Genomic DNA, 26,481 nt, shown 5'->3' on the forward strand with positions numbered 1-26,481 from the left:
GGTATTCTGTTCAACTATTGCAACTTTATCACGGAATATTACCATAATGCTTATATCCTAAAATCATCTTGTGATCATATTTGTCCTTTTGAGGACCAATGATATCTAATTCAACTCTTCCACGAAAAAGCTACCCTCGGAGTTATCACTACTGAATAATCCTACATAAATAACAGAACTTTTTTCCTGTTGGGAGAAGGTGAGGGATGTCACCTTATGAAAAGGACGTACACAAAAAGCAAGGCTTCTATTAAGTTCTCATTTTAGAGTTACCATTATTAAAGGCACAATACAGTCATTCTGACTGCTACTAGGTCCACTTACAACCAATACCACAACCCACCACTGTGCTTGGGATTCAACCCAGGGCCTTGCACATGCTAAGTATATGAATTCAATCTTGGCAATGCCTTCTCTCATTTCATAGTTATTAAAGAAAGTAAATAAGATCTTAGAAATAGCAGTTGTGAATCCCAGAGAGTCAACCAAGATTTCAGTAAAACTTTAAACTTACAAGTCATGATTTCTACAGTTTCCTTTTACTTCTACACGTAAAGAGCTCCTACTATAAGAAAGATAATTATACCTAGACTTCTGTGTTCATATTTCATTCAACAATGTATTGGAACAAATACATAATAACAAATCCCATCAATATTACAACTGTAATGCACCAATAAAAAAATGTGGAAAAAAAAAATCATTGGAGTTTTCTGAAAAGAACACCTGGTATAGATGTACAGGGTAAACCAGGCTCAGAAATTAGGCTCTAAGCATCACTGAGCAAGACCTTCTGACACATGCCGGATGGCAAATTTCTGATGATACTCAGTAAAAAATTTCTAAGTAACACTTCTATTGGACCTTTTTGAAAAAAAAAAGCGTCACTTAAACTGTATTTTTAAAAAGTATACCACACACGGAGCAAGCAACACTTGAGTGTCTGAAAGGGGCTTCGCTGACTATTATTATTAGTAAGGACATCTTTCATTTTCCTATTAGACTGCCATCAGGATTCTCCAACCTAACAAGCTCCTAAAGGTCGAATACCATTAAGCAACAATTATGCTGGGAAGAGAAAATCTGAAATAACACAGTTGATTCTAAATCTGGCTTAATAGTTAAAAGTGGTTGTGTTTTTTTTTTTTTTTTAAAGAGACAGTGAGAGACAGAGATAGAGAGAATTTTTTTTAATCTTTATTTTTTAGTTTTTGGCGGGCACAACATCTTTGTTTGTATGTGGTGCTGAGGATCAAACCCGGGCCGCACGCATGCCAGGTGAGCGCGCTACCGCTTGAGCCACATCCCCAGCCCAGTGGTTTTGTTTTTTAAGTTGTTTGTTGAACTTGCAGGTAATATAAACCTACTTGTAATTATTATGAAAATCTGAGTGTGCAAAACAGATTTATATCTTCGAGTATAGCTTAAATAAAAAATGATTTGGCATAAAACCTTTGATTTCATTAAGGTTCTTTTTCTCCCATTACTGAGAATTGAACCCGAGGCCTTGCACATGCTATATTTCTAAATTTTTAAAAGCAATAGTCTGGAAGAGAGTAAGGAAAGGTACTAGGAAATGAGATTAATCAAATTATATATGAACATGACATAATGAATCCCACTACTATGGATAATTGTAATGTGAAAAATTTTAAAAAGGCAATACTCTTTGGGAGCTGGCAGTGTTGAATTACACTGGTGGATTGCTTGCCTAGCACGTGTAAGGCCCTGGGTTCAATCCCCAATACCATGGGTGGAGTAGGAGGTGGAGAGTGATTTTTTTTTTTTTAAACTTTCAGTGACCGAATCAAGATTCTCTCAAAATTATATTTTAAAAATTACATTCTGAGTTTGGGGTTGTGTCTCAGAGGTGGAGCGCTCGCCTAGCATTTGTGAGGCACTGGGTTCGATCCTCAGCACCACACAAAAATAAAATAAAGGTATTGTATCCATCTACAACTAAAAAAAAAAAAAGTTACAATCTGATGATTAAACCAAATAATTAGTTTTTTCCAACAAAAGAAATACATTCTTGGGCTGGGGATGTGGCTCAAGCGGTAGCGCGCTCGCCTGGCATGCGTGCGGCCCGGGTTCGATCCTCAGCACCACATACAAACAAAGATGTTGTGTCCGCCGATAACTAAAAAAAATAAATATTAAAAAAAAAAAAAAAGAAATGCATTCTAAAAAGTTTGACCATCAATAAGAAAATGTTACATGACTCAAATTTTTTGCCCTTTTGCATTCTTTACTAGAAGATTCTTTTCTGTTTTTTTTTTTTTTCCTATAACAAGTATTTCTCTTCCATTGCTCAGCTATCAAAAACTGTCTTTATCCTTGGATCATGATTATCTTTCATTGAGCTTTACAATTGCACTCCACAATCAAAAGGAGAGTTACTATTAACTATTAGTGGTGTTCTCTGATACTAGCACAGCATAACATTTTTTAACTATTTTTTTAAGTTAAAGACCAAAACTACAAAAATTTGACTTTTGCCCTATAATTGGATAGTTTATATTACTAAATATTTTTCTTAAAGCTCTGTTAACTGAATCAGTTGGTAAATCAGAAAGGCACTACAAATATAGAAAAGGTGGCTAAAACTCATAGGTCTGGGGGCTGGTTCTATCTAGCAGCACATCAACACTGTACAACAAAAAGATACCTTCTTCACATCAGCTATCCGTTCCTTCTTGGACGCTGGCTTCTCTTTGGCTTCTGGAAGAACTGGTTGGGATTTGGAACCTGCAGATTCACTCTCAGATTCTGACTGACTCTCAGAAGATTCAGAACTGCTGTTCGACTCGCTCCCATGTCCACCTCCTGGATCACTGCCCTGCTCACTTTCCGACTGGCTGCCTGAATCTGAACCTGAAGCTTCTTCAGAGGCTGAATGACTTGATTCAAAAAGGGAGAGAAGAGAGGCAGACACAGAGATTTAAGAACTGCCACATAAATCTATATTTTTAAAAATTCACATGATAAAATATCAGCAGATAGTAAGTTTAGTAACATAAGAGCAAAATCCTCAAATTCATTTTTAAATGTTTATAACACAAACAATGTTATTGATATTATTCAACAATCCCAACAGCTACCTCAAGTGCTTCTATGATGCTGTGTATCAGCTGATCTTGGATAGACTAGTTCTTTAACAAAGGCCCAAAGGTGAGCCAAGCACAATGACACATACTCATAATACTAGATGCTCAGAAGGCGGAGGGAGGAAGATACAAATTTGAGATCAGCCCGGGGAACTTAGTGAGACCCTGTCTCAAAATAAAAATACAGAAAGGACTGAGGATGTAGCTCAGTAGTAGAACAAAGTGGTTTTGGGTTTAATCCCTAGTATCAAAAAAATAAAAATAAGAAGGACCTGAAGTTTGATACTGCTCCCTTTATTTATTTTTTATTATTATTAGTTGTTCAAAACATTACATAGCTCTTGACATATTTCATACATTTGATTCAAGTGGGTTATGAACTCCCATTTTTACCCCGTATACAGACTGCAGAATCACATCAGTTATACATCCACGTTTTTACATACTGCCATACTAGTGTCTGTTGCATTCTGCTGCCTTTCCTATCCTCTACTATCCCCTCTCCCCTCCCCTTCCCTCTTCTCTCTCTACCCCATCTACTGTAGTTCATTTCTCTCCCTTGGTTTTTTTTTTTTTCCCTTTCCCCTCACTTCCTCTTATATGCAATTTTGTATAACAATGAGGGTCTCCTTCCATTTCCATGCAATTTCCCTTCTCTCTCCCTTTCCCTCCCACCTCTCATCCCTGTTTAAAGTTAATCTTCTTCTCATGCTCTTCCTCCCTGCTCTGTTCTTAGTTGCTCTCCTTATATCAAAGAAGACATTTGGCATTTGTTTTTTAGGGATTGGCTAGCTTCACTTAGCATAATCTTCTCTAGTGCCATCCATTTCCCTGCAAATGCCATGATTTTGTCATTTTTTAGTGCTGCGTAATACTCCATTGTGTATAAATGCCACATTTTTTTTATCCATTCATCTATTGAAGGGCATCTAGGTTGGTTCCACAGTCTAGCTATTGTGAATTGTGCTGCTATGAACATCGATGTGGCAGTATCCCTATAGTACGCTCTTTTAAGGTCTTTAGGGAATAGTCTGAGAAGGAGAATAGCTGGGTCAAATGGTGGTTCCATTCCCAGCTTTCCAAGGAATCTCCATACTGCTTTCCAAATTGGCCGCACCAATTTGCAGTCCCACCAGCAATGTACAAGTGTACCCTTTTCCACACATCCTCGCCAGCACTTGTGTTTGACTTCATAATGGCTGCCAATCTTACTATAGTGAGATAGAATTCTTGACTGCTAGAGATGGTGAGCATTTTTTCATGTACTTGTTGATTGACTGTATGTCCTCCTCTGAGAAGTGTCTGTTAGGTCCTTGGCCCATTTATTGATTGGGTTATTTGTTTTCTTATTGTTTAATTTTGAGTTCTTTGTATACTCTGGATATTAGGGCTCTATCTGAAGTGTGAGTAAAAATTTGTTCCCAGGATAGAGGCTCCCTATTTACCTCTCTTATTGTTTCTCTTGCTGAGAAAAAACTTTTTAGTTTGAGTAAGTCCCATTTGTTGATTCTTGTTTTTAACTCTTGTGCTATTGGTGTCCTGTTAAGGAATTTGGAGCCTGACCCCACAGTACGTAGATTGCAGCCAACTTTTTCTTCTATCAGATGCAGAGTATCTGTTTTGATATCAAGCTCCTTGAACCATTTTGAGTTAACTTTTGTGCATGGCGAGAGAAAGGGATTCAGATTCATTTTGTTGCATATGGATTTCCAGTTTTCCCAGCACCATTTGTTGAAGATGCTATCCTTCCTCCATTGCATGCTTTTAGCCCCTTTGTCAAATATGTATATCAGCAACAAATCTTCTGAAATGGAAATGAGGAAAACCACCCCATTCACAATATCCTCAAAAAAAATAAAATACTTGGGAATCAACCTAACAAAAGAGGTGAAAGATTTATACAATGAAAACTACAGAACCCTAAAAAGAGAAATAGAAGAAAGTCTTAGAAGATAGAAAAATATACTCTGTTCATGGATAGGCATAACTATCATCATCAAAATGGCGATATTACCAAAAGTTCTCTATAGGTTTAATGCAATGCCAATCAAAATCCCAACGGCATATCTTGTAGAAATAGATAAAGCAATCATGAAATTCATATGGAAAAATAAAAGACCCAGAATAGCAAAAGCAATTCTAATCAGTAAGAGTGAATCTGGCAGTATAGCGATACCAGACTTCAAACTATACTACAGAGCAATATTAACAAAAACAGCATGGTACTGGTACCAAAACAGGCGGGTGGACCAATGGTACAGAATAGAGGACACAGAGACCAATCCACAAAAAAAAGATACTGCTCCCTTTAAATGATGTAAAACTGAAACTCAGAAGTATTTGTCATTTTCACACCTCCCTGACACAGAAAGTCCAAAATCTGACCAATCTGAATCCACTTTCTTATCTGTAAGAAAACCAAAGTGTGTACTACAAAGAGAAAGAATGTAATCTGGTTGCCATTATACTAATCAGTGGTTCTCCATAGGTGTAAACTAGACTCCTCTGAGGAGCTTTATAAAAATATATACACATTAATCCCAATCCAGAGGGGTCCTGCTTGCAAAAGGGGTACTGATTCTAATGTGACTGCCCAATACTGGCCTCTATACATTCCCTTCCCCTTCCTCACTCCAAACATCCCTATCCCTCAAGGAAGAGGGAATTGAAGAATGTAGGTAACAGCTGAAACACAGGTTCACAAACAGAACATTCAGAAATGATAGCTCAAAGACAATATATGTATATACTCAAGAATATAACTAATGTGATTCTGTAACCTGTACACTTGGAAAAATGAGAAATTATACCCCAAATTTAAAAAAGAAAAGAAAAAGAAAAAGCATTTAGGCACCCTGGTAGAACTGAAAATACTTTAAAGTGATAAGAACTAAAATGGAGGAATTCAATGGCTAAATAGATAAGATAGTTCTCTTTTGCTTGAAAAAGATCTTTTCACAAGAGGGGCAGGGCTCAGCAAAGAAAGGCAGGCAAAACAAAACCCAGAACCAAGAGTAACATTAACTTCTCAGAAAGGTCCTTGACTTTAGCAATTAGGAGGTAAGTCCTATGGCATGAAGCCTAAAAAAATAAAGAAGGGAAGCTTCATATTTACCAGCAAAGCAACTTCCAAACTAGAAATAAGATTATATCACTTGACAAATATGTATTCAAAATTAATAGATTACAACACTGGAAACTGGGATGGACCCAAATAACCCTGTGTGATCTATTATAAGCACAATTGAGTGCAGGAACCTTGCAGTTATGAAGAAGCAATGAAAAATAATGGGTAGGGGCTGTCTCTACCTAAAGAAAGGAAGAAAGGTGGGGAAAAATATCAATTGCCTGATTGCCTCATAGTTATAAGGCATAATTCTTTGCATGTATTTTATATAGACTTTATATGTATTATTTTGCTTATTCCCCAGAACAATACTATTGAGAGTTAGTATTAAGGAATGAAAAAACTGAGATGTTTTAAAATTTGACCAATGACAAAACTAGAAAATCTGAAGGTTGTGGGGAGGGCAGACAATCCAAGACTAACTCAAACCCACATATTATTTTGCCATAAGGAATAAAAACCTTAAAGAGTCAAAGTAAATCTTATCCCTATTATAAAACGTCCCCAAAGTCAAGACATCCCTGCTATGAGACTCACAACTTTTAAATTCTCATTATAATTATTGACTACTTAGCCCTTTTCAGATCAAGCTGACTAGACCAGCTAATTAAGACACATGAGTCCCTAACTCTATACCTGTGTACAATCAGAAGGCCATCACTAGGCAAGAGGGGGAAAAAAATAAAAAGAAAGAAAGCTGGACAATAACAGTTAAAAAGTACAGCCTCTGCAGGAGGATCATAAATTCAAAGGCAGCCTCAGCAACTTATCTAGGCCCTCATCAACATTGTGAGACCTTACCTCAAAATAAAAAGTAAAAAGGACTAGGGATGTAGCTCAATGATTAAGTGCCCCTGGGTTCAATCCCCCATACCAGAAAAAAAAAAAAATGCAGCTTCTGGCCAGACCCAGTGACACACACCTGAAAATCCAGCAACTCAGGAGACTGAAGCAGATGGATGGCAAGTTCAAGGCCAGCCTGGGCAACCTGGCAAGACCCTGTCTCAAAAGAATGGGAGGGGGAGGACTATGTAGACCAATGCTGGAACAACCCTGTGTTCAATCCCCAGGGGGGTGAAAGAGGGTGCAATCTGAGTCTCTAGCATCTAGTCTTCATTCTAGTACTAGTGGTAGATTGCTCCATCTGTCATCTACCTGTAGAGTCATGAGACCATCAAATGACAGCTATAAAATCAATATTCTATAAATGCCAAAGCCTTATCCCAAAAGGCATATATTTAAGAATCTCACATCCAAGCTCAGATTTCATTCTCCACAGCTAACTACTGGTGAGCCTATACCACAAAAATCCATGATTCACTGGAATTTGTTAGTTTTGTTTTCACCATTTGCTTGCTAAAAGATACAGAAGCTCCTGAGTTTTCTTATAAATTAAGGGATTCAGAAAGGGAAGTGTCCCTGAAAAGGATGTGAGGGGAACAACCTGAAAACTGCGCATATACAGCAAAGCAGCACAGTGCCTCAACAAAGTCAGATCAGAGAGCAGCTACCCTTGGCCTGGTCATTGTAACAGCAATCTCAGCATGCCCTGTAAAATCTGGCCTCTGACAATTCCTCAGACCCATCAGATAACCACTCCTGCCCACTGCTCCAGCCACCAACCACCCACAGAATATAAAGTAAGCTAAGCTCTAATATTTCTCATCTCCAACCCCTACATCCACTGCTTATGTAGCAAGCTAATTTTGAGGTAACAGGCACTGAACTTATGATAGGAGAGCACCTAAGTTCAGTGCCTAGTAGATACTTCTAAATGCTGATGTCTAACATATCAATTACTACCACTGAAAACCCCAAGAATGCAACCTCATTTTGAAGTCAGCTTCAACCCTCATACTCTGCTGACTCTCCTCACTTTTAGCAATGACACACATCCTGAACTAGAAAATTGACCCCAAAACCCAGCTGTTACCATCTACACTACCTTGCCTCCCATTTTTCCCAATATATAAAAACAAACTTGAGAGGGAAGCTCATCTTCAATGTTCCTTGAACCTAGTATGTTAGAGAAGGGGAATTTATTGAAATCACTAGAAAATGCAATCTGCCTCTTTTTGAAATGACTGGCTTAGTTTTTCAGTTACTATATTGCTTAACTCCAGGTAAGACGTGGAATCATATTCTGGCAATCACACCAACTAAAATTATCACAGGACCACAAAATAGAAAACATTCCAAGACTGAAAATCTTCAAGTACAACTAGAAAGACCCAGCAAGACACAATTACACTAAACACCCAGCATTTAGTCTACAAAAGAGTACTAGAACAATGTAGCTAACTAGTAACGTTTTCAGTCTTTTATGCTAAAAAGTAGGAATCACTACAGATATAATGTAATGCCCATGTAGGGATATGTACATATATCTCATTCCCTTTGAACTGCCTCACAGTATAAATAAGCTCTATTTTACTTAAAGCTAAATATGGACCTGGGGTTGTAGCTCAGTGGTAGAGCACTTGCCTAGCATGTGGGAGGCACTGGGTTCAATGCTCAGCAACGCATACAAATAAATGAACAAAATAAAGGCCATCAACATCTAAAAAACATTAAAAAAAAAAAAAAAAGCTAAATATCTGATACACTTCCATATTTATTTCCAAATTATTCACTATACCAAATAAAACTATAAATATTCTTGTATATAACTTCTTGTGCAATTGTGTATTTTCTGTGCTTATATGGAAAATGACAAGTACAAACATAACAATGCACACAATAGCAGCTGGTAGGTAGAAAACACAGCCATATTCCTATCAGTACACACTTGTTTGAAATGCATTTTAATCTATAAATTTGCAACAGTGCTTAACTCTGTTGGATGAGTTATCAGAAATACACACACACACAGACTTATGAAAACCACACCCAAGAAAGGACAAATACCAAATACCCAGCTCCATGTACTTCTGAGGACTGAGGAAAATGTTATCAGAAAATGATATTTCTCACATTTTATGATTGAAGCTTAGTGGTGAATTCACAGCTGTTCATTATGTGTCTGAAACAATTTTAATGACTAAATAAATCCATCCAAAAAGAGTCAAATGCAAGGTAGGGAAGCAGGACACTCAGTCCCATATAAAATGAGTTAAAAATTTAAATAAGTTTTTTTTTTTAGATATACATGACAGTAGAGTGTATTTTGGCATATTATACATACATTAAGTACAATTTAATTCTATATAGACCTCTGAGAATTCCTCAGACCTCATCACTTAACCATTCCTGCCCACTGCTCCAGCCACCATGAACCCACATTCTTTTGGTTGTACATGATGTGGAGTTTCACTGGTGGTATATTCATAAGATAGGAAAAAGTTATATCAAATCCATTCTACTGTCTTTCCAACAATAAGTGTTTTTAAAATTATTTTTGAAACCATCATGTTAGATCAAACATTCAATAAAAAAACATATATTTGAGGTGGGGATGCTTCTTTAAATACAATTAAAAGGCATTGCTTAGCTTTCATACTTACAGAGGGACATATTCCTAAATGTTGAAATGGAAAATGGCTTTTTAAAGAAGTAACAATGGCCAGCAGTGGCTCACACTTGAAATCCCAGTGGCTCAGGAGGCAGAGACAGGAGGATCAAGAGTTCAAGCCAGCCTCAGAGAGGCCCTAAGCAACTCAGTGAGACCCTGAAGGTTGAGGATGTAGCTCAGTGATTAAGTGTCCCTATTAAATCCCCAATATAAAAAAAAAAAAAAAAAAATTAAAAGTAACAATGAAAATATATTCACATTTAGGGGACTGAAAGTCTATTCCTTCAAGGTATAGGAAGTTTCCTGAAAGACTATGTAGATTTGCCATTAATACCTAATTATACTATTAAATACCATTAGTACCAAAGTGTAGTTTTATGCCAACTAATAGCAAAGGAGGTATAAAGCCCACAAGACTAATAAGAAGGGTTAAATTTAGTACTTGGGTGAGGAGTTCTTTAATAAAGCATTCACTAAATAATAAAGTAATAAAACTCCCTTGTTTCCAATGGTTTCAGTTTTAAAGTAATTAAAAATGAAATGTTCAACAATGATTATCTACGATGTACACAGAATCTTCATCAAAAAAGAAAAAAAGTCTATCTGAAAATTACTCAAAATACACTTGCTAGCAAGTTTTATATATTTTGACTGAACTACTCCTCCAAGAGAAATATGACATAAAAATAAGGGAACAAACTTAAGTGAAAACTTGGATTTTAGAGTTCAATAGAAAATGTTCATGAGAAAAATTTAAATACTTCCTTTCACTTATGGATAAAAGAACTTTGTATGCTGTCAAGATCTTTCTGAAGTAGGTAAAAATAGAGTAAATATTTCTTAAACCAGATAGTGAAAGCAAACAGCATTGTTATTGCTCCATTTCCTAATTTTTAATTGCTATTTCCTGAATGGCCACAAGAGGGCAGCACAGCAACATTCCACTTAATGCAAATCTATGGGTTCTCTGCCCCAAGAATCACCATTTTCAGCACTTAAATAGTGTTTATTTTCCTAACACACAAAATGGCTGAACTGCTTTGTAGACCTCAGCTATTTTGTTGGTTAAAGCAAAATATGGAAAAATGCAAAGCTATCTACTACGGAACTCCATAAAACTTAGTTCCAGAATGAGTTTCTATCAATGATAGAATGAATTGCTAATATTTGTGGAGCACTTATTTGTCAAGCATAAGTAAAAAGTCTCCTAATTAAAATTAATTAATTAGAATTACTCCAGGGAGAAGACTATAAGATCAAGCATAGCTGTAAGTCACTCCATAGTCTGCCCCATCCTCTATGTGGTTGGTGCCCTTCCTTCTCATACATTCTTCAGTTGAACAGATTGTTAAACCAACCAAAGCTGGTGCATAAATTATTCCTTTCCATTCACTTTTAAGTGTCTTAGGAAGATGGAAAGGTAAAAAACATTACTAAATCATAAATTTCTTTCTGGCAAAGAACACAATGTAGTTCCTTTAAAAAAAAATGCATTTTTAAGATCCCCTTAAACTTCTAGTTCAAGTCCTATAATTCTAAAGACTAAACAACATTACATAGAAATATTGGGAAAAGAAATTTGTATGTATGACAAAAGATATATATACAACATATGAGGAATCCCAAGGACTCTAGAGGCTGAGGCAGGTCTTTGAGGTCAGTCTTAGCAACTTTAGTGAAGCCCTAAGACCCTGTCTCCAAATAAAAAGTACTGGGGATGTGGCTCAGTAGTAAAGGGGATTCAGTTACCACCAACAAACCCCCACCCCGCACCCACCAAAATTACATATCAAAAATCCAATAGAGATGGGTGCAGTGGTGCATGCCTGTAATCCCAGGGGCTCAAGGAGCTGAGACAGGAGAACCACAAGTTCAAAGCCAGCCTCAACAACAGCAAGGCGCAAAGCAACTCAGTGAGACCCTGTCTCTAAATAATATACAAAACAGGGCTGGGGATGTAGCTCAGCAGCCCAGTGCCCCCCAATCCCTGGTACTAAAAAAAAAAAAAAAAAAAAAAAAAACACACACAAATCTCATAGAAAACTAGGCTAAGAAAACGGACATGCAATTATGAAAAAGTAACTGAAACAGCACATAAATTTAAGGAAAAATAATTAAGCCTCACTGGATAATGAGAGATGTATACTCGGACAGATTATTTCACACATCCATTTTACAAAAATTTAAAAAGTATAATATTAAAAGATGCTGGAGGGCTGGGGTTGTAGCTCAGTGGTAGAGTGCTTGCCTAGCATGCATGAGGCACTGGGTTCAATTCTCAGAACCACATATAAATAAATGAATAAAATAAAGGCCCATGATTTTACAAAATACTATGCTTTTAACATCGCAAAACTGATCCCTTCCTAGGATTCAAAAGTTCTTCTAGAAGTTACTTTAACAGTAGATAAAACTATGGACTTTCTTCGAAGTGCTAATTTACGGAAGGCCATTGATATGGACTGAAGTCCCTGAGAAACAATATGGTTTGGTTTCTTATGCTACACGAAATTGTTCATGCTACCTTCAGGAAAGAAATGATAGCCATATTACCAAATAGGTCAATTCTAGCTAGCATGGTAACAAAATTCCCTGTGCTTTGACCTTTACAAGGAAAAAAATCTTGAGTGACTGGATATTTACCCATCTGCTTTTTTGTACTGTTGTTTCTTCTTCCTGTTTAAGCTATCTTATAAAAATTGACTGTTATGGTCTGGGGTTGTAGCTCAATGGTAGAGTACTCACCTTGCATGTGTGAGGCACTGAGTTCAATCCTCAGCACCACATAAAAATAAAAAAAATAAAGGTATCATGTCCATCTACAACTAAAAAAAAATTTATTATTGACTGTTCTGTTCAGAGCGCCTTCTTATTTTTTAAGATGGGGTACTGGTCTAATTCATAAATCACTAATAAAATCCAATTAGATCTTTAAACTCAATTTGTTAAAATTTGTCTTCTGTCAGAAAAAAAAAAAAAAAAGCACATGTATAAAAGAGTGTCACAATATAGAGTATTTTGGAACATGCCTACAATCCCAGCAACTTGGGAGGCTAAGACAGGGTCATAAGTTCAAGGCCAACCCTGGGCAACTTGGTGAAACTCTCAAAATAAAGCAATAACAAGAACTGGGAATGGGAATGTAGCTCAGTGGTGCAGTATCCCTAGGCTCAATCCCCAGTACCAAAAAACAAAAAACAAAAAAAGAAAGTGTGCACAAAATGTTTACAATTTTCACAGAGTAAAAAGGCTAAATCCAGGACCCTCCAGATAAGGGCCGGTGGTAAAAAGCAATACACCTACCTTTGATAAGCACATATTTAAAATTCTCAAGTAGAGCCAAGACAGAAGTCACCTTATGTTTTATCAAAATACTTCTGCTTCCCTACAGCCCATTAACATTTGAGTCATTCTAAATGGTTTATGAAGTACCAAATAATTGGCATCCGGGCATATATATCATCAAGGAAAAACTAATTCTATCAAGGAGTTTGGATAAGGTACAAACTGGATAAACTATTTTGCAAGTAAATATCTAATCAGGATTTAGAGACACATATAAAGACTACTCAAGTTTTTTACTTAGGTAAAAACACAAGACTAAATAAATGAACAAGCTGTGCAAAGGAGAGAAGTTCTCCCTGAAATTCACTAACAAAGTATTTACATTGAGAATGCTAAGAATAAATGAATTGGTTTGACCAGGAGTTGCCTTTCTGCCTCATGGGTCTTTTACTTCCTAATTACTAGCACTAGCATATAGGCTACAATTTTCAGACTTCTATAGGGTAAATGGTATTTACAGCAACTTCAAAGTTCAAAGGAGATTAAAAGTGCTGCCTATCAACCCGAACAGTAAATGTGAAAATCATATCAAAAATCCAAGAAAGGCAGAGACGTCCCTGGATCTAACCACAGTAAAGAAAGCAAAGATGAAGGGCCTCCACTTTAATAAAAACCAACATTCACTGTGGCAGGCAGTTCACTAAATATTTTAGATATGGTTTCTAAATTTGGCATTATGATGTTTGGGGCTGGATAAATTTTGCGGGGATTGGAGAACTGTCCTACCAGATGTCAAGCAGCATCTCTATCCTCTAGTGGTGACAAACAAAAATATCTAAAACAATGCAGAAACTTCAGAGGAGGGGATACATAAAACTGCCACTAATTGAAAATCACTACTTAAGAAGCATTATTTAATTCTAACTTCCCTAAGGGACAACAGTACTACCCATACCCTTATTTTAAAAGATGATAAAAGAGGCTCAGAGGCTCCTGCCCAATATTCTACTGCTAAAAAGAGACAGAACAAAGATCCAAAACTTATCCCACTGGCCCACACTCCCAAACTTGCCTCAGTACAATCAACTAAGGTTGTTGTTCAACACAGATTCCTGGCCTATGGCTAGGATTATATCCCAGAACAAGTGAATTTCAGATCTTCCAAGCAAGAAGATGGGGTACTGGTCTAATTCATAAATCACTAATAAAATCCAATTATATCATTAAACTCAATTTGTTAAAATTTGTCTTCTGACAGAAAAAAATAGCACATGTATAAAAGAGTGTGCACAATACAGAGTATGTTGGCACATGTCTGCAATCCCAGCAACTTGGGAGGCTAAGACAGGGTCACAAGTTCAAGGCCAACCTGGGCAACTTGTTGAAACTTTCAAAATAAAGCAATAAACATTGATTAAACAAGCAAACCAGGTGATGATTCTTAGCAAGTAAATTTGAGGAATTAAATGCCTACATAAAGCTAAGAAAATAGCACTGCAAGAATTTGACCTATCACTCCCTTCCTTCAAAAATTACAACTGATCAGCCACACATTATTGCCTGTATTTCAATGTCAAACGACTTTATCTGAACTGAAAACACAGTAACCATTTAAGATTTTCAACATCCACCACACTGAAAAACTCCTTCCTTAGAAGGCATTATCTACGGGGCTGAGGATGTGGCTCGAGCGGTAGCACGCTCACCTGGCAGGTGTGCGGCCCGGGTTCGATCCTCAGCACCACATACAAACATAGATGTTGTGTCCGCCAAAAACTAAAAAATAAATATTAAAAAATTCTCTCTCTCACTCTAACAAAAAAAAATGCCATCATACTGTCTCAGACATTTAAAAAAAAAAAGAAGGCATTATCTAGGAAGCAAACGTTCCCAGTTCAGGCTATGAAACAGACCCACACGGTGCTTATAACATTTCCTCTAACCACTATAAAACCTGTAAAAATGCAATCAGGTACAAGACTTGCATTTTTATTTTTCATTTGGTACTGGGGATTGAATCCATAAGCACTTTACCACTAAGGTACATCCCCAAGCCCTTATAATTTTCTGAGATAGTGAGAACCTATCTAAAATTTGCTGAGGCCAGCTTCAAATTTGTGATCATGTTGCCTCAAGTTTCCCAAGTTGTTGGAGTTACTGGAGTGAGCTGTCACACCCAGCTGTTTATTTGTTGGGGGAGGGGGAGAGATACTGAGAATTGAACTCAGGGATGCTTAACCACTGAGCCACATCCCCAACCCTTTTTGTGTTTTAAAGACAGGGTCTGAGTTGCTTAGCGCCTCGCTTTTGCTGAGGCTGGCTTTGAACTTTCGATCCTTCTGCTGCTGGGATAACAGGTGTACGCCACCACACCTGGCCACCCACCTATTTTTTAAAATCCAAGTGGTTCTCATGAAAAAGCTATGTGGCACAATTCCCACATAGCTTGAACAAAAATTAGAGGCAAAGCACAAATATTCATAAACTAAGGTCAAGTCCAAAGTGTATGTGTGGCAATGGAGTCAAAATGGTTGAGGGAAAAGTTTTGAAGTCTCTAGTACTTCACTATCCACCTACCTTTCCTCGGTTATTAAAGTGTCCCCATGGGAATCACATCAGGGACACATTTTTACTTAAACATTGTGATGTAAAATCATGGCCTTTTGAACAGTATTTTAATTCTGGCATCAATTACATTCACAATGCATCGTGCTTTTGCTTTTGTTGTTGCTGTTTCTTTGTATAAAATTATATTGAGTACAAAAGGATTCAAGACATTTTACTCTTTTCCCCAATATACTATATAGTTTCTTCTTATCCAACAAACTGTTCACAGGATGCATAAACAAGCCTTAGGCCAAACTGCCAGTATGTGAACTGCATTCTTCCATTTACTCCCTCCTTGTGCTTCTATTTTCTCATTTATAAAATAAGGATGATAAATTATACCTACTTATGCATAAAGTTGTTAGTATTATACAAATTAACATACATAAAGGACTTAGATAAGTTGGAGGCTTATACCAGACACTAAAATGCTGGAAAATATTGAATCTTCCCAAAGCATTCAACTTATTTTCATTTAAAAGATCTATCACAATCATTGTACCTAGTGACTTGACAGTTAAAATACAATGAGCACAAGCTAATTTAGAAGTATTTTCTAATTACTGATAAGCATAACTCAACTGAAGAACAGAACAACATGGGTACAAAAGAGCTCACTGGGACCTAAGACTACACACAGGTCTTCAAGGAAAACTCTGTGGATAGTTAATTTAGGGCATTGTTAACCAACCTTGGAAGGAACCACAAACATTTCTGTTATACTTACCCCAACATGAAATAAAACATTAAAGAATAATATACACACACCCTTAAAACAATGCCTGACACAGTAAACACTTAGTAAACATAAAACTAGTTTGGTATATTCCTATAAAATGTTTAGAGCATAAATTTTTCCCTCATGATTTTAAAATCCAAAATGAAAGATTACAAACTATCAGGCACTACTAGGCTTACAAATAATACATCCAAATGAGGTATTCTAACGTTTATTATCATCTTCTGTCTTAAAATGGTTAAAATTTACAATCCACCAGTAGGTGATAAACACCAGCTTCTAAACAACTCTCCCACAGAACAGACCATGTCCACTGCTGCAATCTTTGGTTTTAGGATACATTCCTCTATAAACTAGAAGAAATGTGGGGTTCAGAATGGAATGTAACTGCACTGATTCTAGAATCTAAACTTTTCAAGGTATCTGAAGGGTGTTAAGTAGAGAATGACCCTAAGGAAGAGAATCCCTGGAGCTTAACAAGACACAAGGAATTCAGAAATTAGAAACCTTTAGTGAAAACATTCCACCAGTATACATATGATAAAAGTATGCCTAGCTGGGCACAAGGGTGCAGGTCTGTAATCCCAGCAGCTTAGGAGGCTGAGGCAGGAGGATCTCAAGTTCAAAGCCAGCCTCAGCAAAAAAGTGAGGTGCAAAGCAACTGAGACCCTGTCTCTAAATAAAATACAAAATAGGACTAGGGATTTGGCTCAGTGGTCGGGTGATCCTGAATTCAATCCCCAGTTCCAAAAAAAAAAGTACTCCTAGAACTGGAACTGGTAGACATTTAATTCAGAAACTCTTCCTCTTTTCATCAAGGCTATAAACTCCCCCACCTTAATAAAGCCACCTTATTTCCAAAGTTTCAAATTCAAACTATTAAAATTGAGATGGAAAGGGGAATAAAGAAGATGGGACAGACAACAGAAAGACCAATGGTTATTTTTTAAAAAGAAAAGAAAAGAAGAACAAAAAGTGTTCCATGAAAAGTTTCAGAACAAGCCAAAATATCTTTGTTCAAAGATGACATCATGGCCCATATGAAAAACCCAAACAATTATACAAAATAAACTACTAAGACTATAAAAAGTTTCAGAACACATGGAGACACTACAAACACATGGAAACACAAGGAAATTTGAACCATATGGAGAACTTTAAAAATTAAATCTTGAGGGCTAGGCTGGACATTGGTATTTTTAAATGTTCTCCAAAATCTGAAATAAAAACAAAAAAAGATTTCAACTAATCCATAAACCAAAAAGGAAACTGAGAAGTAGCACAAACCAAAAACACAAATATTAACACTATAATTTCAGAAAAATAAATGGTATATTAAGCAATTATGCTAAATCAAATACATAGTGCCATGAGGAAGACTTGATTACTACAAGCAAGCTACATCCATTTACGTGACAGTAGCTATATATACTATTGCTATTAAATTTATATCCAAATAGCACTCCACAGTACTGTTCACTCTTGTACTGCAATAGCCTGAGAAGGGAAATGAGGCAGAGGGTAAACATGGGCAGTAATTACCAGCTTGGGGTTGGAGGGTAACTAACTTCTCAGGCTGACCGCCAAAGAGTCCAGAATTAACTATAAAACACATTGTAAGGCTTTAACTAAAAGGGGACTTGCCTCCTAAAATTGTTACAAAAATCACTTCCAACTGGACTAAAATGACTCTAGATAAGCCAGGACAACCACAACATCCCTCAGAAACAAACTGGCTCTAAAGAGGCACTGAAGAAATGTAGAAAGAGGACAAGAGAGTAAACAAAACAACTGAAAATATTACTAACAGCTTAATGCTTGTTGAGTACTTTCAATGCGACAGGCTCTTTGCTAAATACTTCCAGTCATTATAATATTTTAATCCCAATTGCCCAATGATGTCTACCTATGTTTTAAAAATGAGAAAATTGCCAAGTCCAAAAATGAACACTTAAGTGACCTAAACTGGGAATATAAAATTCTAGTACCACAGTAAAATCTATCACAGCTCTTACCATGGAGAGAAATCAGAATATAACATATAAAATGTGGGCTATCCTTAGAATGTTACCTTAGGCCTCTTCTGAAGCATTCTCACCCTTAAAATCAGAGTAATCATATTTTGCCCTACTATAAGGATCCCAGTAAAGCAAATTGTAGTATTTTTCATGGTGCACACCTATAATCCCAGATATCTGGAAAGCTGAGGCAGGTGGATGGCAAGTTCTGGGAATGCTCAGTCAACTTAAGGAGAATCTATTTCAAAATAAAAAGTAAAGGACAGGAATACAAATAAATGATAGAGTGCTTGCCTAGCATGCACAGAGGTTCAGTCACCACTAAGGAAGGAGGGAGAACACCTTTCGGTATGAAATACAGTCCAGGAAGATGTCTGAAACACTAAGTTGACCTACAATCCAACATGTTAACAATAAAATGATAAATTGAAACTGTGTCAGAAAATGTAGCATGAATGACTTTCATACACTCAGGTTTTACATAATTTACTTGATAAGGAAAGGCCTTGTACTCCACTTTAGTCTGGGTTTAAATGTATCCAAATACAGGGGTTTTGAAGAAACACCACTGTCCCCAGTCACCTAATCAAATAAAGTTTAGATTAATTAGTGGGGGAGGTCATAATAACTACACATAAACAATGTTTCTAGTACTATGCTAAAATTACTGATTGAAAAAAAAGAGGGCCGGTGTTGGGCTCAGTGGTAGAACGCTTGCCTGGCATGTGAGAGGCCCTGGGTTTGATCCTCAGCACCACATACATATAAATAATTAACTAATTAATTTAAAAAAATAAAAGATCGACAACAAAAAAAAAGTTTTTAAAAGTAAATAAATAAACGAACCCTGGACATTTGATAATTGGGCCAACTTGTGTTAATCTGGCTTTATACTAATAAACCTAAAATTACAAACAATAATTGCCAATCTAGTGGAAACTGACCAGTCAAGATGAAATCTGAGAGGGAATAAGTTATTCAAATTAATTCACTCATAGAATAGTAACAAATTTATTTTCATTTATATACAAAATAACTCTTAGGGCTGGGGATATAGCTCAACTGGTAGAATGCTTGCCTGGCATGCACAAGGACCTAGATTCAATCCCCGGCACCACAAAAATAAATAAAATAAATAACTCTTAGATGACTTTTTCTTTTGAGACAAGATCTACATTGCTAAGGGTCTTGCTAAGTGACTAAGGTTAGTCTTAAATTTCCAGTCCTCCTGTCTCAGCCTCCCAAATCACTGGGATTACAGGTGTATGCCACCATGCCAGGATTAGAAGATAACTTTTTAAAAACACCTGTTTCTTGTTAAAGCAAAACCCTCTTCAAGGAATTGGGAGGAAGGACTAACAAAATCTTAATAAATGGGGGAAGGGGATTTACCGAAAGTCATGAAGAGTAGTTGCTCAGTTTTCACATTAGGAATTAAGTTTACTGTACCAAAGTTTATCGAACAAATGTGTGGAAATCCCAAGTGGTATCAAAAAGTTATGAAAGTCACAACTGTCAGGAATGCTATATGAGGGGGAAGGGTACAAGAATAAACTAATTATAAAATCTGTTTCAGATAAAATTCAACTGAACTCCCATATTCACTCCTAAAGCAATAACTTGCTACAACTTTTACAATTAAAACTCGAGGAGCCGGGGTTATGGCTCAGTGATACACCACTTGCCTAACATATGTGAGGCACTGGGTTCAATCCCCAGCACCACATAAAAGTAAACAAATAAAATAAAGGTATTGTATCCATCTTCAACGAAAAAAAAATTAAAAATAAAAAACAATTTTATCAAATATTGTTTGCCTACTCCCTATCCTGACTTGATCTTCACAAAAGATATTAACCAAAGAGCTAAGTAAATAAAAATTACAAAGCACCAAGTTTTAAACAAGAAGTATACACATACAAAAAGATTAATCACAACATTCTTTCCTTGGCACTTTACATCATTCTCCTTAAAAGGTAAAAAAGAGATCAATGGGGGCTGGGGCTGGGTCTCAGCGGTAGAGCGACTCACCTAGCGCCTGCGAGGCCTTGGGTTCGATCCTCAGCACCAAATAAAGAGAAATAAAGGTATGGTGTACAACTAAAAAATAAATATTAAAAAAAGAAAGAGAACAGACCTAAGAAAGAACTTTCCAAAAACAAACACTAATTGGCTATACATGGAATCAAAATAATTCACTCATAGAATAAGTAAATCTGTGATGTACACTTTAATTCATGTGGTCCTGAAATCTATTTCAGCTAAAACATCTCATAAAGAATATTATTCTTCTAAATAATAACTGCAATGTTTACTACTTAATCCTACCCTAAACTTAGAAATTTGAAAGTGTTTAGCAAATACTAAATAATGTTGTTGTTGTTTTCAGTTGAACATGGACACACTACCTTTTTTTACTTATTTATTTTATGTGGTGCTAAGGATTGAACTCAGTGCCTCATGTGTGCAAGGCAAGTGTTCTATCACTGAGCCACAACCCCAGGCCCCTGTTAAGTTTAATACAACTAGAACTCAATTTCAATACACAGAATGGGAGTTGGGATTATTATCTTTGTTCTTGTGGTGGCAGAAATATTTTTAAATGTTGGAAAACAATAGTCATCGAAGTTTTAAGTATTTAAGTCACTATGAGTGTTAAATATTTTATATGAAATATACATATCATTTTTAAACCACTTAAAACATCTCTGGTAAACTTCTGTAACTGAAAATCCCATTTTTCAACTAGTTCCCAATAAATCTTTCAAAAAATTCTTCCCAAAAATCCAGACTGTGATAATCTACAAAATCCACTACTATAGTGGTGTTCTCCCCTCACAAACTTTTTCAGAAACTTGAGATAGGCTAAAGAAAGCATCTCTTACCTACCTCCAAGAAGTCCACATCTTTTACTTTTTTTTTTTTTTAACTCAACTAAAACAACTCAGAACTAGGGACTACTCCAAAACAGCTTATTCATTTATTACAGATAAAATACAGTGAAATAAGGTAGGAAAAGGAAAAGGCATGTCAGTGAACAGGAAAAAAATCCACTAATATGGCCTTTCCTTTGTGCTTACATTGTTTATGATTCAGTTGTGAACGTAAAATTTAAAAAAAAAAAAAAAAAAAACTATGATTTTTGTAAAAACCACAATTCCTTTCAAGAGGCTCAAACGAGGTAGCCATGAGCTGTTTTAATTATTTACCAGGAAGGTATATATTAACTGGAGGTTCTGAGAAGGCATTTCCCAAGATTTTAACAAGGGTTTGACCAATTTTTGAGAGCTACTATCTTTTAGCAAGTGCTGGTAACACTCAGGAGTTGTTGCTGATATTAGTTGGCATAGTAATGGATACCTAATGCTGTATTCTTCCACTATTTAATTCTTACTAGAAAACCAATAACTCTCAAAACTATTTTCTACTTAACCATTTGTAAATCTTATATATATAAATCACAATACATACTGACCTGAGTCTTTCTCCATCAAATGCCAATTGAGAAAATGTATGGTACCAACTAAAAATGCAAGGGGTCAAGTTCAAACAATCGTCCCTTGGTTTGTGAGCCATGTACTAAACAGCAGCTTTAGCACTCATTAACGATTCAATTAAAATAAGAAGTTCCGGTTTGGGTCAATGGTAACAAATTTAAACTCACTAATCTCTTCACTGAACAAGGAAATAAACAGGGATAAAGAAAAATCCACTGGGGTATGAAAAGGGAAAGCAAAAACTTTTTAAAACACTGAAAGGTTTTCTATTTGAAGATTTCCGATTAGTGCCTTTTCTCTCCCAAAGTAAAAGCCGCTTCCAAGAGAGAACAACTATGCCCAGGAACCAGCAAGGAAACACACACGGTGGGGTGTGCACCAGTATAGATAAGGGCAGACAGGGCGGCCATGAGCCAAATCAGTCAGGAAACCAGCTGCCCACCGGAAAGTCCCACCGGGTTCTTTCCCCCCCCCCCTCCCAGAGGCAGAGGGCTGACTAAAGCGAGAAGGGAAGCGCCCAACACGCGCATGCGGATAGACGTCACGGCGTTCTCTCCTCCCTGCGGCGAGCCTGCTGTCGTCACGGGGCGGGGCCTGCCTGAAGGCGCCGCCGTTGACCCCGCTGTTACTAAGCGCGCGCATAGCCAATCAGGACCGGGCGCCAGCGCCGGCCGGCCTTTGAACTCGGCACGGCAACTTCCTGCTGTTTGGCGAGTACACAGTGCAATGCAGTATGTCTGTCAGCGCTGCGGCACAAAGGAACAGCCATTTTGTGACTGAGCTGGACCTGCACCAAGATGCCAGGGGCTCAGAGCTGTTGGCTGCGTTAACTATCGAGCTGTCTATTATTTCAGCATCGGAGCACCAAAGACGAAGAGAATGGGGGGAAAAAAATGTTTGTGTAGTTCAGGTTTCGTTTATTTTCAGCCCTCTCAAAAAAAATCCCAATTTTTAAAGTATTATCAGCGTCATAAAATGGCTGCCACTTAAACTGCCTGTTCCAATCCACAAGCACTGCATTATGCCATTTCTAATCATCCCCAACCTTTTAGACTAAGGGCGAAAAGGCTTATGAAAGCATAAGATTTTACTCGCACCTTGGGTTATCAAAACAAACCTGAATCAAAGGCAGACGATTTAGCCATAAATTTAATAAACTGTTTTTAAGTTAAAACTGCAAACGTAGCATCTTAGAATACAGAACTGTGTGCACACAGTTCCATCCATTTTCTTCTCCCCAGTTTTCTATTCTTTGATATTGCTGAAGTTATCCCAAGACAAGTGTACAGCACACTTTTTATGTCCATTGCCAACACTTTTAAATATTTAGAAATTTTTACAAATATCAAATGTTTTTAAAATCACATTTGTGAAAGAAAACTTTTTAATCTTCAAATAGTAAAATACAACGTATAACATTAGAATTGAGCATTAACGTCCAAATAATACAGGCTTACATAATCACTATTAAGTATACAGGAGTTACAAATACAGAAAATACCAGGTTTACTTAAACTCACACATTCCTTCGAGTTCCTAAATTAGTTCAAACCAAAGTTTACTTGACCTGCAAACTCCTTTACTGTCTTGTGACTAGGGCTACAAAGGTGATTCTCACAATATTCCCTAATACCATGCTTTGTGCCATAAAAACATGGGCCCTTACAGATTAATGACACAGGATCCAAGTACTAGAGGAACAATTCAATATCAGCTCACTAGAAGTAACAATGTACTACACTGAAGCAACACTAACATCCTTTAAGCTTTACAATTTTAAAAGGAAGTGATGTCATAATTATGTACATGTATTAATAATGTATGCAATTTAGAGTAACAGTAATTTAAAAGTAACTCCATCTTCTTGTCAAGGAGTCTCTAATATTTTTGGACATTCATCAGGTGTATGATTTACAGAATACTTGGCAAAAGGCTTTAAATACATGGCTTCTTATTCAGCTGTTAACTCCAAGTAGTCAAATTCATAACAACTTCCAAGTAGTTTTCTAGATGAGAGTAAAAATATTAAAAGAATGGCAGCATTGCTCAGTTTTCTACATTAGAAAGCATTGATCAATGAAGTTAACCACAAACCTTACATAAGAAAGCCAAAACCCATGTGAGACTATGCAAATCATACACTCAAGGGAGCAACATTTTAGAACTGAATCTTTAATAATCTGTCAAATATATCTGGGGAAACTATTTCTTCAAATTGTCATAACTTTCCAGAAAAATCAGTGTACGATTTAGTAGATTTTGTCCTACATATAACCTAGTAATTACATGGACAATTCAATTTGAAAGACATCCAAAAATTATCTCAATATGCAAAAGTAGTTTGCAAATATATTTTTAAAAGAAAGATTCAAGATATTTTAGTCTAAAGCAAAAGTCAACATTTGGAATAAACCATATTCAAAACTTCCAAATTTACTAGCCTAATAATTAGAAAAATAGTTACAGAAAAATAAAATCAAAATTGTGAAGAAAAAAAAAACATAACCCATCACATTCTTGTTAACTGCATGATTTAAAATTTGTAACATGACAATTCTTAAAAACACATCCCAAAATGCATTCATGTACTTTTAGAAATTAAGATACAGAGATCATTTAACAAAAACATCTTAAAGAGTTTATTACTTAAATCACTAATAAGCTACTCCAAGGAATGTGAAACAAATTATGATTTGAACAAACAGTACATTTATAAGCTTCAGAAGATAAAGCATTCCAGGCGATTCTGTCGAAATAAATCAATAAATTTAAAGCAGCAACAACTAAGATATGAGGAAAAAATACTACATCTACCAAATAGAAAGCACAATCTTCGTAAGTATATAAATGTAAACCTTTAAGTTATTTTAAATGTAAAATATACAATTATAAATAAAATCACAGTACAAACACAAAGCAGAAGTATATTAACAGCATTCCAGGATTTCTGTGATTACAGGTTTGATTTCATAAATTCAGGAACTGCTACCCAGTAAAGGTTTTGATAAATCATCAAAAATTCCTAAATTGTCAAGTGTATCAAAAGAAATGTAGAGTCAAATAAAAATATAAACTGAGAGGCATCAGTCAAAGTGTCCTTTTTGCAATTTCATTTTTAAATGTACATTTTTTCATTCATATAACTTTCTCAAATGTCTATTTACTATAATTTACTACTACAAGGCTCCTCTATGGCCCTCAGTTACAAGTTTGGATATCCGAGATTCTTCAAAGAAAAAATTTGCCTTGTATGTAAAATGGTGCAATGCAGCAATGGCTAAACCGACAAGGTCATTTTTCTGCAGCACAAAAACCTAAAAACTGAAATTTACTAACAGAAAAACTGTAGTTTACAGGAAAGGCCCCTTTGAATAAAGGTACCTTACCTTTTGACTGCTCTAAGAGGCCTTAAGTCACAACTCAACTTTCACAAAATGCGACCAAAAAATTAGGGTGTGGCATATTAGCAATCTCAAGGTCACGCTTTAAAAAACTAATCCAAATCAGAAAAATACTTATAACACAGACAGCATTACATGTCTGTCAAGGTAAACAATTGTAAGCTGAGGTTCCCCCCCCAAAAAAAGACAAAAAGGAAGAAAGTTGATAGCTCATACCTCGATGCATTGCTGTGTAGCGAACTGTCCTCCTCTTGGCTTTTGTCCTTATTTCTCATCATCTTTTTAATTCTTAAATATTAAGGGGGAGGGGGAATCTGTTTGCTTTGAAGTCCTGTGCCCAGGTATTTACTGTCAAAAGTTGAAAGAAAGGTAAGGTCCCGGCTCCTATGGATGGTTTTTATTATCAGGAACAAAGTCCTGACGATGTTAATGATATTGTTATAATGCAACAACATTAAGCACCAAAATACAGAAATATTTCCATTTTTTCCTTAAAAAAAAAAAGAAACAGGATAAACCAAACACTGAAAGCATCACTATCAATAAGGAAAGTTTCTCAAAGTAACACACTGGATACAAATAACAATCTCTGTATCTTATTGCGTCATCCAGGAATTTCTCTTATTTACAGAAAATAAAGCAAACTTTAACACATAAATCTTTGAAATTATCACTAATGATAGTGAACTTACCTGATCCATGTAGTAATGTCCAAAGCAAGAGTCCTATCTAGTAGTAGAAAAATATCAGATCCAAAATAATTAAAAATAAAGGCAAAATCCTCCTTTAAAAACGAAAAATAAATAAAATAATCCTCAAATATGTCAACTGTTCAAAAAATAAAGCAATAATTAATACTAAAACAGGTCCGGAAGAAAAAAAAACCTCATTAGGAGAGCGCACAAAAATGGAGGTGCGCCATGGCTTCTAAGCTGGAAAAAACAACGACCTGGGCTCTCAGTACGGCTGCTTCTTTCCAACAAGGCACGAAAAGAAAGCTCCTAAAAGCTGCTTTTCTCCCTAAAAAAGGTTCAAATCGACCCCAGTAAGTCACTAGGAGAGGCAGGGGGCTGCGGGGGCCCCCTGAGGCTGCCCGAAAGTTAGGGAAAGTTGCGTAAAGTGAGGCAAAGGCAGGGAGCAGAGCGCGCTCTCTCTAAGGCACAGCCGCCATCTAGAGCCTCCTTCCCAG

The 26,481-nt window shown here is 36.4% G+C and overlaps 1 protein-coding gene across 1 annotated transcript in view; it reads right to left on the reverse strand.

Annotated features, from left to right (window-relative positions):
* The window catches only part of CHD2 (chromodomain helicase DNA binding protein 2), a 137,620-nt gene extending 111,139 nt beyond the window's left edge, over positions 1–26,481 (reverse strand). The window contains exons 1-3 of the mRNA XM_081290849.1: positions 25,985–26,481; positions 25,509–25,640; positions 2,669–2,900 (exon numbers count right to left, since the gene is read on the reverse strand). Coding sequence (XP_081146975.1) covers positions 2,669–2,900; positions 25,509–25,570 — 294 coding nt within the window. The 5' untranslated portion in view covers positions 25,571–25,640; positions 25,985–26,481. The remainder of the gene's footprint in view (positions 1–2,668; positions 2,901–25,508; positions 25,641–25,984) is intronic.

Source organism: Spermophilus citellus, assembly GCF_964194105.1.
Source record: "Spermophilus citellus genome assembly, chromosome: 4".
NCBI lineage: Eukaryota > Metazoa > Chordata > Mammalia > Rodentia > Sciuridae > Spermophilus > Spermophilus citellus.